Source organism: Pteropus vampyrus, unplaced genomic scaffold (genome assembly GCF_000151845.1).
Source record: "Pteropus vampyrus isolate Shadow unplaced genomic scaffold, Pvam_2.0 Scaffold114, whole genome shotgun sequence".
Taxonomy (NCBI): Eukaryota; Metazoa; Chordata; class Mammalia; order Chiroptera; family Pteropodidae; genus Pteropus; species Pteropus vampyrus.
This window is the reverse complement of record NW_011888895.1, coordinates 608,394-628,448: the sequence shown is the minus strand read 5'-3', so window position 1 is coordinate 628,448 and position 20,055 is coordinate 608,394. Positions and strand designations below refer to the sequence as shown.

General features: G+C 45.1%; 1 protein-coding gene and 1 pseudogene across 5 annotated transcripts in view; both read right to left on the bottom strand.

Moving 5' to 3' along the window:
• HLCS (holocarboxylase synthetase) overlaps positions 1-20,055 on the bottom strand; it is a 188,432-nt gene that overhangs the window by 149,829 nt on the left and 18,548 nt on the right. For 4 of the 5 annotated variants that reach the window (XM_023533865.1, XM_023533863.1, XM_023533862.1 and 1 more), the window contains exons 2-4: positions 10,141-10,303; positions 8,152-9,098; positions 3,761-3,943 (exon numbers count right to left, since the gene is read on the bottom strand). In XM_023533865.1, coding sequence (XP_023389633.1) covers positions 3,761-3,943; positions 8,152-9,098; positions 10,141-10,303 — 1,293 coding nt within the window. Of the gene's footprint in view, positions 1-3,760; positions 3,944-8,151; positions 9,099-10,140; positions 10,304-17,628; positions 17,648-20,055 lie in introns of those variants that run through there. The other variant, XM_023533864.1, reaches the window with a different exon arrangement.
• On the bottom strand, positions 12,977-13,091 carry LOC111743489 (annotated as a pseudogene).

The following is a 20,055-nucleotide window of genomic DNA, read 5'->3' as shown; positions in this document are numbered from 1 at the left end:
CAGCGTAAAGCCACCTCCTAACGAAACTAATGCTTTTTAAATAATTAACATAGAGGTCAGACATTAGATAAAACACCAGTATCTCTGAGACTCCTTGCCTCTTATTCACGTTTTAACCATTTATGGAGTGACTTCAAAGTCTACCGACTCAGAGTAATTTGTTTTTTAATTTTTAATAACTGGTTTTGTTTTGCTTGTTATGAAAATAACATAAGAACATTACAGAAAATTTGGAAAACAAAGAAAGTTTTAAAAGCTAATTAAAATCACCCTTTAGCCCACCACCCAAAAGATATACCCTATACATACTGTATTATTTCCTTCCAGTCTTTTTTCCATGGACCTGTAAGTGTGGTACACATGTGCTCACGTGCTTTATTGGTTTACTTTGACGTATCATAAATTTGCTGAGGCCCGAAATTTCAATCCCGCCCCTGGGAGGGCAGACTCAGGTCAGAGAAGAAGTCCAGCTCGGCCACCAAGAGTTTGCACCTCGGCAGAGCCTTGTTTCCTCGTCGTGTCATGCACAGGGACACCATGAAGTCACACGTGACTGGGTTTTATAGCAGAAATCACATGCAACTGTGGTGTTTGGGTGTTGGCGAAGGTCTCAGAACACACCCCTAGCAGATGCCAAGGGTCGAAGGCACTTTGGTTGTTTTTTCTACTTGGATCGCCAGGCTATTCTTTTTCATTCATATCGCAGTAATATGGGAGCACACGGGTACCTCATAAATCCTCTGTGCTATTTGCCATAAAGAGCGAGTGTCTAAGCACCAAACTGTATAAACACAGCTGGTAGGCAGTAAAAGTATTTAGATAACTAGTGTGTGTATTTTGTTCTTTCATATTCCATCCTGTAAGAGTACCTAGGACACAGTAAATGTTTAATGAAAGGTGACTATTATTAACTGTGACACTGATATAATCTCTACAGACCCGAAAGAAAGTGCCACCAATATCATGGAAAACTACTAAATTATACTATGTGAAACTGTTGTCGAGAGGTAAAAAACCTCTGAACTCCCTTATAGTTCAGGGTGTCTGCTCCCCGGGTCAGCCCAGCTCAGCAGCGACACCATGTGGTGGGAGATCTTCTGATTCTCAACAGCACAGGGATTTTCACAGGAAGCAGCAGGAAGCCGAGAGCCAGGGCGGGCGTCTATATAAGGCAGGTGAGGAATCTAAGGGCGGACCGTGTACGACATAACAGGTGCTACGATGTCGAATCCTCTCCGTGTAACTTAATTCCATGCGGATCGATGAGAAGGCTGCAGGAAAGAAAAGCCAATGGGAAGGACTCTCGTCCCAATCTATCATCCATATCTATGAGTACTGACCCGCCAGCACAGTGACTAGAAGCATTCCGGGAGAAGCGCGGGAGGAGCCACCCAGCGGCCTGCGGAAAGCCCATCCCACGTGCTGAGGGGCTGCTTCACATCATTTGCATGACAATCCTTTAGAGACCGTGTACTCCAGGAAAACAAATTCTAAAACCCTAAATTCTTACATTTCCTTCTAGAGCAGAGTCGAGGTGTTCTAAGAGGAGGAAATAAACATGAAGAAATGGGGATATACACGACACTCACTCACTCAGTTCCCTGGGCTCCCAAAATGAAACAATTCAGAGAGGAGCAGTTGGGAGGAAAAAGCAGTCCACGACAGCGATGTCCAAGATCAGCCAGACCAGACGAAGGACCCAAAAAGAGAATGTTGCTGAAAATTCCTCTTTTCCAAAGTTACTATGGAATAAGAGGCTTGGCAGGCTTGGAGTCTCTGTGGAATAGCTGTGCATGTGTATACAGAACAAATATTTGCTTTCATCTTTTCGAGCATTTCATTCCCATGGCTTGTGAATAGGGGTTAACAATCAACCGGGAGAAATGTATCTCCCGCCCCAGGCAGTTTAAAGAACCCGAAGAACAAAAATATGAAGCATCGACTGCATATTTTTACATCAGCAGACACACAATGCAAAGCCTTAGGTATTTCAGGTTACGCCTACCGTGAAGGAGACACGGGAAGAGACTAGAGTTCCAAACTTCTGCTCACAGGAGTGTGGGGTCACCCTCTCTTCCCCGCTGCCACATGTGAGTCATGAGGTGCAAGTCCCAAGACCAGCATGGTCAGAACTACAGGAAAGGTCAAGGAGCATGATCAAGGGCAAGCCTGGGTCTATCTCGCTCCTTGACCATGGAGCAGGTAGGCACCTCCTCACGTGTCCAGCCTTAGCCCTCCCAGCTCAGGAAAGGAGGGAGAGAGAAGGTCTATGAGAGTGACAGTCACATCTCCGCCGGGGACAAATAACCCTTACCTACATGCCTCTGCCGCATCCTTCTGTGGCGGGAGGTCTGGAGGTGGGTCACCAATAAGAGTTGAAGCTCTGAGGACCAGTTTTATTCTGATACTTTTTTTATAAGTCACCAGACAGAGGTGATGCTTCTCCTTCTATTTAACTAAACGTATGAAGCACATAAAGGATGTGGAGCTTTGATTTCCTGAGATGAAGGTGCAAACAAAAGTCATACCATTTATACTAAAAAGCACCCATTAAAAAGCGTGCCAACTGGCTAAACACTGTGGAATGAAAATGCAGCAAAAGAATGTTTCTTAAATGGAAAAAAGCATCCACTGCTTTAGTATCAATTTTTAAAATTAAAAACATTACCTGTCGTGCTTGTTAGAAACATCAGACACCTGTAACTTGTTCATCTTCCCAATGATCTAATATTAATAACTGTACTATCTATCTGTTAAACAATACAATTTACAAAGAACTTTCACGTATATTATTTCATCTAGTCCTCAAATCATCCTATGAAATATCTTAATCCTAAATGCTCCAGATTTTTAATGTGTCTTCCTCAAGTGAGCACAGCCTACCCAGAGGGCTGGCTCACTGCTCTGCACAGTGAGTTTGCCATGGGACAGAGAATAACCCAAAGGAGAGTCCCGCCTCCTGTAAAAATGTTAGGGAAGAGTATGTATACTGTGTTCTCTTCGAGGGAAAGCAGGTAAGTTTGGTGCTTAGAATCACCTGGACTACTAGGTATTTGCTGAATCCTCACAGTTATGTCACTAAACTCACCAATTTCCCTATTTAGAGGCGACAACAGTAATAAACCCACAAAATCAGTTGCCACAATTAATAAGAAATTGACACCTTGACAAAGCAAAGAGATAACGAGAAGACACATGTGGAGAATCTGGCAACCTGCCCAAACCGAGTATGGACCACAGGCGTCAGATGCAGACACAACAGCAGGAAAATGCCTGCATACATTCCCACCTCCGTGGCCATTTTCCTGCTAGACACAACTAAAAATGGGTCTGAAATCCGAGCCCCTTTGACCACAAGATGGCAGGCGTCAGCGCAAACGAAACAAAACTTGTGATTTTCCCTTGCAAAGGTTCCCGGAGCCGGGCCCAATTCAAAACGAAGGTTTTCATTCCCAAATACACACGCCGTGGTTTCCGAACACACTCTGACACACAGAACGGTGACGCTGGTCCCCCTGAAGCGGGCAGAGCCAGCACGCAGACTTAACGCCTTCGAAACTCCAGCAGTCTTCCCTGCCTCCCTTCAAGCAAACACCGAAAACATGAGTTATCCTTGGCCGTCTTTAAGATTGTCCTGAAGTCAAAACAGAAAGAGAAAGCAAAGTCGAAACCCACTGCGACGGACGACGGAGGAAAAGAGTGACCGTGCCGAGGACGGGCCCCCGAGACGCTCCCTCCCTGGCCGAGCGCACACGCTCACCTCCGCTGCCCACAGCAAGTGAAGGGGCGTTAAGGCAGGAACCTGTTTCATGTCACAGCTCAGGCCAAGGGCGGTCAGGATGTCCCTGAGGACTTCGTATCTTCTCATGTTGCTGGATTTGAGCAGATCGAAATCTTCTCGGCTCTGCACGACTGAAGAGCTGGGAGGTAGTTCTAAGTGCACCTAGACGGAAAAAAAGACACCACTTCGTAAACCGGGGGCACTTAGGGACGTTAAGAAAAACAGTGTCTTTACCAGTGTTTCCAAAAACTTGAACCAGAATCCTTCTAATTATCCACAGGATGTAACCTTTGAACCTGAATATTTGGAAAGTAATGCCAAGCAATAAAAGGATTCGAAAGACCCTGTTAAAGTCACGACTGTCGGGAGAGGCTGTGGCGGAAGCGACCTGGACAGACCTTCCAGGTCTCAGCTCGTACCGCTAACCAGTCCCGGGATCTTGGACAAGTCACGTCACTTGGTGATAAGACCGGAAAAAAAAAAAAAAAAAAAAACACATAGAAACACAGCCGTGCTGAGAAGCCAACTAAAGTTATCGCTGAACTCAGGGAGACGCCACAGGCCAGGCCTGAAGCTCCACTCTGCCTGTGAGTCGTGAGGAGCAGCCTTGTTCCCCATTTTAAGAGAGTTTTCAGGAATTCAAATAGATCAGGGGTCCCCAATACTCAGGCTGCGGACCGGTACCGGTCCATGGCCTGGTAGGAACCGGGCCCCACAGCAGGAGGTGAGCAGCAGGTGAAGGAACAAAGCTTCATCTGTATCTGCAGCCGCTCCCCAGCGCTGGCATCGCCGCCTCAGCTCCGCCTCGGATCATCAGGAACTAGATTCTCACAAGAGCACCAGTCCCTGGTGCCAAAAAGGCTGGGGACTACTGAAATAGATGAGTGGGTTTGGGGGGACTCCAGGAAGGCCCACTCCACCTCCTTCCTTCACCTGAATGAATTTTAAGATTAAGAACTTCATGTATTTTAGTTCGGGCTTCGTCATCCAGTGAAAATAAAAACAGCCACACCTACCAATGAAAGGTCTATGCCTTGGTATGGAGGAAAACACCAGAACCCCTAGCTCTCAAGATCAGGTTTTAACTAAGCATTAGAGCCTGGAGGGGCCAGAATACTGAGAACTCAGGAAAGCAACCTGAGCGCGCTTGCTTGCTTTGTCTTGCTTTTGCAAGGGGACAGCTGTGGGTTTATGAAAATGCAAAGCCAGGTACCAGCTTTTGGGAATCTCTCAATTCCCACCGAAGCCTTAACCAAGCCAAAAATACTGTCCAAATGGTCCCATGGTTGACAGTGGAGGCCAATCTGACGAGGTTGGCGGAGCAGTGTCCAACACGGCTCCACGCAACAGCGGGTCCCTGCCTCACCTGTGACTGCCCCCATCAGCCACAGCAGCAGGTGAGTGTCCTGGAGGAAGGAGCAGGCAGAAGAGGGAACTCTTTTCAGGAACGTGAGTCCTGAGTCTCTCCCCTACCGTGCGTTCTCACCCTACATATGTCTTCTCCTCCCCAGTGGGCAAAGCCAGGGCAGCTGTGGACAGTCAGCACAGCAGCGGGGCATTTAACTTGAGCATGTGGCTATCCTGGAGATTACCCCTTACGGGTGGCAGAAATAACATGAGCGAGGCTCCACCCCCACTTGGGCCCCAGGGAGAGGGGACAAGCCTGACTAAATGGCACACGTCCTCCCCGGGCTGAGTGAACACACAGATCCACGCAGCACGCACAGTGAGGTGTGCTGAACTCGCTGTCACGTGTGAGGTGCCGAGGAGGAAAAGGAGGGCTGGGCCTACGCGCAGGCCCCCAGCATTCCAGGCGGGGCGGGAGGACAGCCACCCACCGATGCCGTGCGAGGCGTGTCTGTGGCGTCTGTGGGCTGCAGGATGAGGCGAGAAGAGGCACCTCTGGCTCTGCACGACAGGGCACGTTCACGTGGGATCCGCACTCCTGGTGCTCTGGCCGGAATCCTGTGACCATAGCGATGGGCCCACGGCCGTAACTTGGCTTCTTCTAAAATGAAGGCTTTTTGAACAGACCAAAAGCCAGAGCTAAAAATGTCCCCAGTCACCAAAAGGGCAACAGAAGAACGGGGTGCTCCTGGAATCTAGTGAGTAGTGCTGCCAACACCCCACAAGGCACAGGACGACCCCACAGCAAAGAAGGATTTGGCCCAGAATGTCGACAGTGCCGTGGCCAAGAAGCTCTTCTATGAAAGCAGAACCACTTCTGCCATGTGCTAAGTTAAATTTTAAAAATTCTTTTTTTGTAGGGTATCAGATGAGGGCTAGACTTATCAGGGCAATCGCTTCGTAAGTTATATAAATGTCTAATCACTATGTTGTAAACCCGAAACTAATATTGTATGTCAACTAGAATTGAAAAAAAATTTTTTTAAGTTTAGATAAAACTCACAGCCAATACTTAAAAAGTAAAAAAAAATTTAATCCATTATTGCGATTTTATTTGGACAAGTTCATGGCAAACTTCCGGCCCAGTGATAATCCAACGTCAGCATTAATCCACGGCCTTAAATTTTCCCTGCAAACCTGATCAGTACAGCAAGTACTGTAAAACTTCCTTTTCCTTTATGATGATGGATGTCAAAAGCATCACTGCGCAGGCTGCGAGGCCACCACCTACCGTGCAGCTGTGGTTTGCCCTTGAAGTACTGTGCCTCCTCTTACTGGGTTACATCATTACTCGATTTATTACAAAGATGAAGGCTATGAAATTGAACAGGGAAAGAGGAAACTAACCAGCCTGTGGTATTATTTATTGGTTGAGCTCGGCAGCGAGGTATCGTAGTGACACAGGCCCGAGGAGAAAGCAGTGACCCTGTCACTGAGACTGGAAGTCATTTAAAATCAAAAATGACTTTCTAATCCTCTGAATCTGATTTTTGAAGCTGCATCATATTGCCTTTTTTTCTAGAGTAAAGCATGCAGTATCAAATTTTATGACAGTAATGGGGTCAATTTAAATGGTGCAGCAAGCAGATTTGCTAGCGACTCAGAGAAACGGATCGCAACAGTGCCAAATCGATTTTCTAGTACAAGTCTGTACACTGGGGTGGTAAAATTCACTATTTGAAACTGAAATACGGCCCGAGGAAGTTGGGTTTTTAAGTGGATTTTCTGAGAATGCGTAGTTACTATAGTTACTGTATTTGCAGAAAGAAAATAAGTAAGAGGAACATTTATTAGGCCTCCAAAAACGAATTCACGTGGTTTGCGGCCCATAGAAAACCTGACTGTGCGGCTCATGTTCATCTGTCCTAATGTCCAGATTTCTTAATTCTTTGCATCTTTGGCTGAGTATTATCTTAAGAATAAATGAGTGGGAAAATGGAAAAGGAAAAAACCTAAACCCTTGAAGAATGCTTGGTTAGAAAACCTAAGAGACTCAGGAAGGCTGGAAAGACACACAGCATAGAAAATGAAAACAAACGACAACAAAAAAAAGGAAACTCTAACTCAAAACAGCGATTCCTATAATAAAATCTGTGACACCCTGAGAACTACTCAGGGCCAAATATCTACATCTCTTTACTCGTCTCATTAGATCATCAAATCCTTAAGGATGAGTATTCATCTAACGACTTTTCCTCGAAGGCATTGAAAAATTTGCAGTAAACGATCAGGAATTCTGAAATAGTCTCTTCTGCTACCGTTTCTTTAAACAAGCAAAAAGCTCAAAGGAAAGGGTAGGAAAAACTTCTGGCAGAGGAGCTCAAGGACCCAAGGATGGGAAGGAAGTAAGCGGCCTTTCCCTCTCGCCCCCCCCTCCCCCCATTGCTTCCTACCTGCGCATTAATACACCGGAAATCTAAATCGCTTCAACATTCTCTTTTTCTAATTTTTTTCTCAGCACTTAGATATTAAGAGTGACAAATCATAAGAACGGAACTGAGGATTTGATGCTGTTTTCAGCGCTCACTGCCCCCCCAGTTGGGAAGCATCCGTGAAAACCCCGACGTCAACTCTAAAACTTTAATGTGACAGTTACTAACGTCTGTTCAAATACCTACGTTAAGTAAAGGTTCGATTATGTTAACCAGAGTGTGCTTTGAGTCAAGAGAGTGGACTAAGGCATTTTAGAAAGATTAATACCAGTACAGATCAAAACGAGAAAGAATTTTCTGACTAATCTTTGGTTAACCAGCCATCTTCTGCCCCATTCCTCCGTCACCAGTATTCTAGTTAGCCAGGACATTCATGTGACAGGAAGGCCCTGATCTAAACCATCTACTCACCATCGTCAGTAACTCCCAGCCAAAGGTCAAACACAGTGCAGATTCTCAATCCCTTCAATGTCAAGGGCATATTCCCCATCAAAGAGACCTCGGAGCATTATGTGGATATCACCTCCGTACCTGGCAAAGAACAGCTTCTCCTCCACATGTTCCAAAAGGCACTTGCACAATCAGCCTGTCCTTGTCCTCATTTTCCAGGCAGCCCTGGAGCTTGTCCATGCTGAGCCGCTCCCCGGGGCCCTCGTCGTAGACGCAGCCACTGCTCAGGATGCTGAGCTTCACCTGGCTCTGGTCAGCCCTGGAGAAAACCAAGTTCTGGACCGTGTCCCGCAGTGCGTCCTTGCTTCTCATGTGGAAGCCAGCAAACGTGAAGGGTGAAGACAGGCCCAACACCTTCCCTCCCTGAGAAAGATAGGCCATGAACTTCTGATGCAGGTCTTCGGGAACAGACTCCATGCTGGCGATGACCAACAACAGACAGTTGTCTGACCAGGGGTCTCTGCGTGCACTCTCCCCCGGCAGCTGGTAGAGCGTGTAGCTATCAGTGTCCACGCAGTCGGCCAGAACAGACCGAACCTGCTGGAACCTGCCCAGGGCTTCCTGGGAGTCGGAGCCCACATAGATGAGGATGTTGGGTGCCTTTCGCATGGTGTTGACTCTCCTCCCTTCTCTCTCTGGGCAAGTGGCATCAGCAACACCCTCCAAACTGCTGCTGTGATCATAGGGAAGATCTGGAATGTTCTCTGCAGATGCAAACTTGACGGATTCGATAGTGCTGTTCTCAAGCTCCAAACACTCATGGCAACTAGACAGATGGAGGTGACAGAGCTCGACAGAACCCAGCTCTCTGTCGTGCCCCGCAGCAGACTCGCTCCCGGAGGCACCGCCTTTTCCCTGGGTGGGCTCCGCACCGAGAACCGTGGGGTCTTCTTCGCCAGCGTGCTCCATAATGTCCGGCTCAGGCTTACCCTCAAAAGAAGCTTCGGGGCTCAGCTGCAGGATCAGGGCCGGCTTGTCTGTGGCCTGGTCCTTAAGTTCCTTCAGAGCCGAGTCCTGCAGGTGCACCGCTAAAGCGGGAACGGAAAAGACACTCAATTAGTGATTCTCGTTTGTCACGCAGCTCAGTTCAAACCACGTAACTGCTCCCGCTCGCTAGGAGGGGGCCCCTGATGATCCCGAGTGGAATCTCAAGTCTCTGCAACATCTTTCCCATAAAAACTGGAGAAACCTCAGATACCCTAATCGACTGGTGAAGAAAGAGAGATTCAGAAAGGTAATTCTGCCTACTTACTTGTAGGTTCAGTTTCTTGGATGTCAATCTCCTATGTGATAATGAAACTAAGAAACAAAAAAGACATGCATAGCGAGTCCGTCTAAGTGCTCTCCAGGAAAAAGTCACTAGTGGGACATGACAGCATCAACCTGGGAGAAGGTCCTTCCGGTATCTTGTCTCAGGACTGGAATGTAAGTTTACAATCACCGATTCGAAACGTATTTACTGAGCAGCTGCTACACATGTGGCATGGTACCGGGCACATGCACATGGCAAATGGGGAAATTAAGTGATTTACACAGATTTCCAGAGCTGGTAAGCGACACTTATTTGCTCAAGATACAAAAGAAGACTTCCACGGATATAGAAAGCCTGCTTTGAAGCCTAATTCAGAAAGGACATTTTGCGTGATTCCTAAAAAAAATATGTGTCCCAAAATATCGTGGTATGTATATTTTGAGTAAAAAACTGTTAGATTTAGAACTTCCTAGTAACACCGGCTAAGCTTTCCATTCACTCAAACCCTGGTCTAGTTATACTATATCAGATTGGGAGAAATAAATATTATCTGGGTTCTGATTTGCATGCTACCTCACAGACAATGCAATTACAGGAAACCCTTGTTTAAGAACTTTAAAAGCACTAACGATATACTCAGGGATAAGCACCTAAAAACAACAACAACAAAACGCATGTATGAATTTTACAGTTATGGTTAAAACCAACCTGTTGACTGAATTGAACTGAAAATAAGCATTGCCCTTAAGTTATAACGAATAGGAGTGCTCAAAACTCCTTAATAACCCACGATGAAAACATTTTCTAAAGTTACTTACAGACGATCTTTTGGGGTATCAGTCCATTGGTCATCTGGAGTCTGTCTTCCATGAACGCCACCCCCAGCTTACTAAAGTTGTCCACGCTCGCTTTGGCAATTAACTGATAAGGATCCCCAGGTCTGCAAGCTAATGGCAAACAATAGTCTGACCACTTCACGACCTAAGAAAAAGTGTATGAGAGAGGAGGAAGAAAAAGGTTAAGATTTTACTTCTCTAAAATAACCAGATACTTTATTTTTCCCTCCAGCTCCCCACCACTACATTAGAGCCAAATATAATGAATTACTGAGCCCTGCATTTTTGACGTTAGTCAAAGCTAAGGCTTAAACATTCTCTTTTCTACCTGACAACAGGGCTTACACAGCACTAAATATAATCCTCTCATTTAAAAGCAATTGAAGTCTCGACTGATTTTTCAAGGAATTAAAAGGAGAAAGCATCGTTCCCCAGATACTGGAAAAATATAAACTTGCCCCTAGTAACATGTATAGGAGTAAACAACAAGTCCACATTATCCAGTAATGCACGATGCAGACCAGCTTCTCCCAAAGTGGGGTCCAAGGCCAACCGCAGCAGCACTGTGCGGGAGCCGGAGAAAGCTTCGGGTCCCTGAGCACTACTCTGTCTAGTGCTCCAGACTCTCTGGAGCTGCAGCCCAGGACCCAGAAGTTTTAAACATGCTTCCCACGGATTCCTGAAACAGGAGAAAAACTCTCAAGGACCCTCCAGAGAGCCCGTGCCAGTTCACATTCCCACCACGAGGGGTCAGGGGAAATGAGAGCAGACAGACAAAACTCAGTCCTTCGAGCTTTTGGTTTTTATATAAGGAGAATTTGAAACTGGGACAAAGAAAGGGGGAGCCCCCTGGGATTCAGAGCCTGGCTTTGGAGTCTGAGGACCTGGGTCTGGGTCAACGTCGACTCATCGTCGTTGTGTGTCCTCAGGTAAGTCTCAGAACCTCTCAGGTCTCAGCTTCCTCATTCATAAAACAGGAATAATGCTATTAGCTATTACAAGTCTGGCTTTAAAAGCAATAATGAATATAGTGGTCCTTTTTTAAGACACCATGAATAATTTCTCTACTTTCCAAAATTAATCTTCTCAGAGACCTACTGCCCCAAATTTCAGAATTAGAGATATATAATTTTGAACTCTATTTTTTTATATTAGTAGGATAGATTTTTAGAACTCTTGCTGAAAACAATGAAAAAATGCTGGATAAAATAAATAAAACATCATCCTAAAAGCACCGAAGAACTGACTACATAATGAAGAACTGCCAGGCCAAATGCTGGGGAAGTCCTGAACCCACAGAACTAAGGGGGTTTCCACAAGCCAGACCACTTCCGCCCAGCAGGTATGTGCTTGCCCAGGAAACCCGGCCTCAAAAGTCAAGGTCTGGTTGGCAGAAGCACAGACGTATAGATTGATGGATCGGAACTGAGAGTATAGAAATAAACATATACATTCACAGACAACTGAATTTGAAGAAGGTTGACAAGACAATTCAACGGGGAAAGAATAATCTTTTCAACAAAAGGTGCTGGTGAAACTGTTATCTACACGCAGAGAATGAAAATGGACCTCTACCTCATACGACGTACGTCATACAAAAATTAACTCAATCTAGATCAAATTCTCAATATAACAGCTAAACCCACAAAACTCTTAGAAGAAAACATAGGCATATACCGTCAGATCTTGGATCAGACAATGGTTTCTCAGATAGGACTCCGAAAGTACAAAAGCAACAAAAGAAGAAATAGATAAATTGAACATCATCGAAATTTTTTGTGCTGCAGGAGACTCTTTAAAGAAAATGAAAAGGCAATAATCCACAAAGTGGGAGAAAGTATTTGCAAATCATGTATCTGAAAGACTTGTATCCACAATATATAAAGAACTCCTACGCCTCAACAATAAAGACAAATACCTGATTTAAAAATGGGCAAATGATCTGAACAGATAGTTCTCCAAAGAAAACATGCAAGTGGCTATAAGAACTTGAAAAGATGCTCAACATCATTAGCCATTAGGGAAACACAAATCAAAACCACGAGATACTTCACCTCTACTGGGATGGCTATTCTCAAAAAGATGGACAACAGCAAGTGTTGCCAAGGGTGCTGAGAAATCTGAGCCTTAACACGTCGCTGGTAGAAATGTACAATGGTGCAGATTCTGAAAAAGAGTTTGGCAGTTCCTCAAAAAGGTAAACACAGAGTTACCAAATGACCCGGCAGTTCCACTGCCAGGTAGACCCCTAAGAGACCTGAAAACATATGTCCACACATAAAACTTGCACACAAACGTTCATAGCAGAATTATCTGCAACATCCACAGAGTGGTAACAGCTCACACGCTCATCAACAGTCGAATGGATGAAATGTGTATATCCACACAATGCATTCGACCATGAAAAGGAATGAAGTACTGACACATGTTACGACGTAGATGCATCTTAAATACATCATGCTCAACGAAGGCAGCCAATAACTAAAGGTCAAATATTATATGATCCTATGTTTAGGAACTATCCAAAACAGACAAATTTGTAGAGTTAGGAAGTAGATTAGTGGTGGTGACAGGCGGAATGGAGAGACTGCTGAAGGGTACGCAGTTTCTTTTTAGGGCGATGAAAATGTTCTGGAATTAGATGGTGGTACTGAATTGTAACTGTACACTTTTAAAAGATGATGTTCATGGTATATGAATTATATCTCAATTTTTTTTTTTTTTTAGGCAAGGCAACCCTCGGTTGACCTCATAGATTGCAAGGACCTTGTCAGCTTACAATGCCTTATTTTATTTTATTTTTTTAAATTACTTTTTACACCTACAGCACCTGGTCTTCCTAGGCAGTCTCCCATCCAAGGACTAACCAGGCTCGACCCTGCTTAGCTTCCGAGATCAGATGGGATCGGGTTTGTTCAGGGTGGCATGTAGACACATCTCAATTTTAAAAAGGAAAAAGAGTTGAAGGGGTTTGCTCGTTCCCACACAGTTCCAGGATAGCCTAGACGTCAGAGGACCCCCGAGCCTGACTTCCCAAACGTGAATCCTGGCTCCTCTGGCTAATAGCTGTATGACCTGAGCAAGTCACTCCACCTCTCTGGGCTTGGGTTTCCTGTCTGTAAGGCGTTGATGATCACAGCACCTACCTGGGAAGGATACTGGGAGAGCTAAATGGGGTAACAGGGCATTCTTATTCTAAAACATGGAGTCCTTAGAGCTAGTATTCTCAGCATGGGAATTGGGGGGGGGGAGGGGCGGGAAGCTGGAAAAAATCCTAGGTATCACAATGGTTTTGGCCATCCAAGGCTCAACCCTACCCCACAAAATCTTATTCCTTAGTATTTCATTTCTCCCCTTAGGGAGAATTCAAATTGAATTTAATGTTTCTCCTTAGGGAAATAATAATTTTAAAAGTTGATAAACACTGTCTTAGAAGGAAAAATATTAAACATAAGTCTTTAAGGTCAAAAGGCCGAAACCCATTTATAGGTCTAGGTCTGCATTCCACATTTGGAGAAAGAAACCCCAGAATTTTCCTTTGGCTCCATTGGTAGCTTTCTGTCCACTTTATCACCTGCTTCTCCCACCTCCCCCCGGACACACAGCCAGCGTGAACACATTCAACTGGAGAGTCAGCCCTGACCAATGTTTCACTGGGACTCTGCGTTTCAAGCGCGACATCTTTGATCAGATGAGAGGTAAAGCGTACAATTTAGGCAAATATTAGGTTAATCTCCAGCTCTGAGAAGGGAGAGAGGATGTCAGCTCAGGAGGATGAGAAGACAGACCCACTCCCCTGACAAGAGCTGACTTTTCAGACCAGGGCGAATGGGAAACGTGAAAAGGAACAGTACCATCTCCTGAATGAAGCTGAAAGCAGCTTTGTTCTTAGCACTATCTCTAGCAATCAAAGACCGAGGGGAAATGGCCGGCAGATGGAGAGTCAGCCCGGCACTCAGGTGTTCAAACGTTGATTTAGCGCCCAGCTGTATGTAGCAGGGGCTGGCGGGGCTCTGCCTCAGAGTAAGCACCCAGCATAACTTCGCACACACCTCTGGAGGAGCCGAGAAACAGGAGATAAACAAAGCCAGGGGAAGGACAGGAAGCAGCCAGAGAAAAATATACACAAGTCCCTGATCAAGTTTCTCAGCTCAGCCAGCCGTTTCCTCAATGAAGTGCGTTTCCTTTTTCTAGGAGCCTGGTCCAGGAGCCATAGACCATGCAGACTCCAACGAGCAGCACTGCATGCTCCGATCAAAGCAAAGCCACACTGGTCCAGGAGTGTTTGCCATCCAGGGCTAAAAGCAAGCAGGGCACTTTTAATTTGCACTTGAGATGGAAACAAAGGGGTAGAGAAAGAAAAGGGAAGTCAAACAAAAGGCTTACTCCCAAAGATCAAAGCTAAGGAAGCCCTAGCTGGCTCCAAACAAAAGAATTTCTTCTTAGAAGTAGCCTGCAGGAATCGCTTCCATAACCAGAGCCCTTGGCTTGAGGCAGCACTGATTACAGCAGGCAGGATGCGTCTGCTCTGTCAACTTAAGATCCATGTCCATGAGGAAGGCCCAGGACCAAAAAGGCACAGGTAAAATTTGAGGGGGTGACTCTTCAACGAACTTCCTTCTCCCCACCCCAGGCTGCCTGCAGCATTCAGTGAGCTGAAGTTCTGCAGCAAAGAGGGGACCAGAAATCTCAACGACCTATTAGGTGATGGTTAATTCTATGTGTCAACTCAGCTAAGCCATGGTACTGATACGTGGCCAAATAGCAGGCCATATGTGACTATGAAGATTTTTTAGATGAGATTAACATTTAAATCAGTAGACTTTGAGGAAAACAGATTATCCATCTTAATGTGGGTGGGCCTCATCTAATCAGCTGAAGGCTTTAGGAGAAAAGACTGAGGTTCCCTGAGGAAGAGGGGATTCTGCCTCCAGAATGCTTTCGGACTCGAGCTGAAACAACTCTGGGTGTCCGCCCTCCCGGCCTGCCCTCAAGATTTTGGACTCCCCAGACCAGTATCATGTGAGCCCACTCCTTTAAGTAAATCAATCAATCAATCGATCAATCTCTCTCCCTTTCTCTCTCTCTCTCTCTCTCTCTCCTCTTCTCTTTCTCTGTCCCCACCCCACACATGCACATGCACACTCTCACGCACGCACAGACCCCATAACTGTTTCTCTGGAGAACCCGGACTAATACAAGTTACAGTCAGTTACCCAGAGTCAAATCATTGATGGTATTAAATTTTCTGGCTCTTGTTTCTCCTCTTCCGAATCAATTTAATTACACGTTAGGTTTTTCTAAATTTCTGAACTGGATGAAGGAGGACTAGACACAGAGATGTGAAGAATGTGAAACCATGGGAGTAGAAGGAGAAGGTAACTTCTGATGTTCAGTCATCCTCACTGCCCTTCGGGGATAAAGGAGTACTACGAAATTCATTTTCACTGCGTTACTTAAGAAGATAATAAGCCCCATGGCACTTTTAAGAAGCGTGTATTGGAAAACCAAGTGACAGTGTAAGGGATACCACGGCAAGCAGGAGCTGAAACTATAAAGAGACACAGGCAGAACTTACAAGTTGTACTGAAAAGCCATGACTGACCAGGCACTCAAGGAAATGGGTGGTCTGAGTGCTTTAATTTTCTGAATAACTGAGAATTAATCAGAATGCAAAAACCCTTGTTATCACAAACTTTTTCATATTATTTGTGCTCTTTCGATGCCCATAAGCACCTGAAGCCCAGCGTCTGTACTAGATCATCACCCACAATTGGTCACTGCCCACTTTATTCCCCACTCACCGATGTTGCTAAGCTGAGGAAGACCAGAGGTTTTCGCTGACATCCCAAGTGTCCTGGTTATCCATCGCTGAGTAACAAACCACCCCAAAATTTAGTGGCTTAAACTAAGCATGTATTTGACTCACAGATCTAAGTTTGGGCAAGGCATGACTAAGACAGCTTAGCGCTATTCCACATGGCACCAGCTAGTCGGGCTCAATTGGATGGTCTAAAGGGGCTCCCGCTCACAGCTGGCACGTTGGAGCTGGGAACTCAGCTAGGACTGTCCCCTGAGGGCCGAGGTCCTTCCTCTTGTGTCCCTCCCCTCTCAGGGCAGCTGGAGCTTCCTCGGAGCAAGGGCGCTGGGTTCTGAGGATCCAGGCAGAAGCTGAAAGATTTCTCATGAACTAGTCTGCAAGTTCCAGGATATCACCCCACCACTGCCTACTGGACAAACAAATCACAAAGGTCAGCCTAGATTTGGGGGAAAGGCACGAGAATGGCATGTCCCGAGATGGACATGCTCCTTCAGCCTGGGCCCCCGATTGTGCAACGTGAACGAGAAGCAAAGATTTGCTGTTGGAAGCCACCAAGATTTTAAGGTCATCTGTTATTTCAGCAAAGCTGCATTCCTTATAGCGGCCCCTGCACGAGCTCCTCCTAATGCATTCTTTATCTCCCCGAATGATTTCCCATCCACCCAAAACCCCCTCATCATCTCCTGAAAAGCCCCTGCTTCTGCCTCCATCTCACCCTTCCTGCTACCAGTACTCTGCAAGGCCATTCTCTCCTCCCACGTGGAGTACAATCTCATCAAGGTTTGCTTGCACAATCCACGCTCCAACCTGCCTGAATTGCAATCTTTCTAAAGCACAAATCTGATCGTTCTGCTTTTAAAAGAAAGTTCTCACCTACTGTCTCTAGGATAAAGTCCTAATTCCTTTTGGTGTTTGTGAATCTTTTTCGACCTGTGTATCATGTATATTTCTGTACTATTAAAGAATACTCAATTCTGATACACAGGAAACAAGAAAAACTGCATGGATGAAACTTTTAAGATAAAGCCAGTAACTTGTAAGACACGCTAAAGATAGATGAAATAAAAGGAACGTGGCTTGAACACATAAAAAGGACGGAACGAAAGAGAGTATTCCTCCTAGACAAAGATCCGTAAGAGCCCCCGTAAATGCAAAATCCCATCAAGCAACCAATCTGAATGGGAACTGCAGACTTTGTGAGAAAACAGTGAGCTGAGATCGACTCCTTTTGAGGTTCCGAAGCCCAACTTATAAAACAGAGCTCAGTGTAACAGCCAGAGTCGTCAGAAAAAATAGCTCGAGATTATCTCCAGCTCCTGGCTGCAAAACCCATCAAACTCACCGATCAAAAACAAAATGAGTTACCTGGTCAGTACCCTTGGTGGTAGGCATCTTTTGACCCTCAGAAAATTAAGTAAATCTTTCTTAGAAAGTAAATTTAATGGGATAACGGCGGTAGATGCTAATTATCTCTCACTAGCTAGTCTTTCTCTCTTGTATTAACAGAACTCCAGGTTTTCTCTGAATCCATGGCTGTCCAGCTACAGAATGCTTTTGTGAGTCTCCTCTGCAGCTGAAGTGATGGGAGCAGAAGTGACGTTTGAAACTTCTGGATCTTAATTTTAAAGAGGAAGCTGGTTGTCGCCTACCTCTGCTGCTCTCCCATTCTGAGGGCTGGAATGGGGACGAGGTTGACTGCAGTGGTTGTGGCAGGGGCAGCAGGAGCCAACCTCTACCAGGAGAGAGAACCACCACCTACGATGGCAGAGGGGAGATGATACAGCAACGAGAGAGAAGGAACTGGGACCCCGGATGGCCTTACAGAGCAGAACCACCTCCCCGAGAGAATTAAAATTCTAGCTTGTTTGAGTCACTGTAGTTCCGGGCTTGTTATAGCAGCTTAGCCTGTTCCTTACATAATACAGTAACTATGTTCCTTAAGATGTCTTTAACCCCATAAAGATGTATTATTAAGTCACAACGACTTAGGAAATTAAGAGCACAGCAGTCATGTTTTTGTGGTAAGAAGGAATCTGTGCATATTTGATATTTTATGTAATTGCAATATTAGAAATTTTGGCCTTGGTTTTAAGTTGAAAACTTTATTTATATATATATATACACACACACACATATATGTATGTGTATAAATATGTGTGTGTGTGTGTGTGTGTGTATAGAATATTAGACCATATAAGAAAATGTCAAGCTTACTATAAGTTAAGTAATTTATAAGAATTGTGTACGTGTTTAGAAAAGGGTTTGTTCATCCAGAGAACTTAAATTTCTGAAAAGAAATTGTGGGAAGAGAGGCAGGAAGATGGGAGAGAGAAGGTGGAGGCAGACGCCACGGAACAAACAGCTGGAGGGCCTCCGTGGGGGCCACACAGGTACATATTCTAGTTTCCATACTGAGTGGTGAGTTCATAGGTATTTCTCATACAGTTTCAAATTCATGAGCGAACGAGGGCCGTGCATGGACCAATGATGAGAGTGCATTTTGATCCAGGACTGTAATTAATCCAAGTCTGTGTTCCTGGAGTCCAAAAGTAAAATGTTTTAAGATATCTGAGTTTGTGAACAGGATAAATATTATTCAAAAATTCCCTTAACAGATTTTTGCTAAACTTACAGAAATGGTAAGCTAAATTTAAAAGCCCAAAGAACTGGACTCTTCATGGGTTAAAAAAAAAAAAAAGCAGATCATCAGTAATGTCACGATTCAAATTAAACGTCATGGGTTATGATCATGGATTCTCAGTGCCCCATCCGTTTAAAACCCTTCATTCACATCTCTGTCTACTAAAAAGGGTACGGACATTGGTTAAAATCTTGCCTACCACTTAGCAGCTGGTAGGTTTAGAAATGTTTAATCTTATAATTTCGGTTTTCTAATCTTTAAAATAATATCTTGCAGAGTTTTAAGCATAATAGGTAACACGTGGAAAATGCCTCACGGGGGCTTAATAAATGGTATTATCTTAAGTATATATGAGGCTAAATAAAACACGAACCGGTAGGAGAGAATGTGGTGTCACAGCTCCCCGGACTGCTCCAGGGCCACCTGCCACTCCCTACGCCCCCTTCTGAGCTCCAAACAGCTCCTTGCTCTTCTTTAAGTTCCGGCACCTATCTCACAGCTCTCATTTTGGCCTCCCTTGAATTAGTCAATTATTTCTAGTCCTATCCCTGTCTTCCTTTTCTCTCATCCCAAAACGATGTCTTAAAGACTTGTCTGTGAAATGGAAATACAGCAAATCTGGCTCTTATCAGCAAAACCCCTACTAAATCGTCCACGTGGCTGGGAGGGACCACCGTGAGGTGAGGGAAGAGGCCTACAGAGCAGGTTAGGGTCAGACTTCCATGAGCCTAAGGCCTGACTGCATCTGATGGGAAGGCATCCACCAAAGCTTAAGCAAGAGCGTGTCCAACTGGATTTGCTCCTAGAAGGATAACTCTGGCCATCAAGAAGAAAATCCTCAGAAGGGACATGGGACAGAACGATACCTTAGAATAAAATGACAGATTCAGACGAAAAGATAATGAAGGTGAGAATGAAATGCGGAGGGATGGACACGGAAGAGGGAGGCTGAGACACCCGAGAGTGGTGTTAGACGAACTTAACCTTAACCGCAGGGAGGCGGCAGGAGGAGGCGAGAGATTTTGAGATTTGGGGTGTCATCTGAGATGTTCTTTTTTCCAAGCAGAGAAATATAAAGTCGTTTTGGACACGGTTTTGGGGTTTGAAGTCTTTTCAGAATACTTGGAGTGAGGCGTCTAGGAAGTACATGGCAATATAAAGTCAACCATTCAGGCTGATTTTGGAAGCAAAGAGTTGTAGGTGACAAAACAAAAATTCTAAGATGTCCTGATTTAAATTACCACAGGCCAGAGGGTGGAAGGGAGAGGTAAGGGGTTAATCAGTTAACAGAGCTGCAGCCAAAACCAGTAAGACTGATCACATTCCTGAATGTATGTTAAAACTTTAAATCAACTTCCAGGCAGCTATCTAAAAAAAAAAAAAAAAAAAGGCAACCACCAGATGCCACCACATCCTGCTTATGCCGAACTTTTCA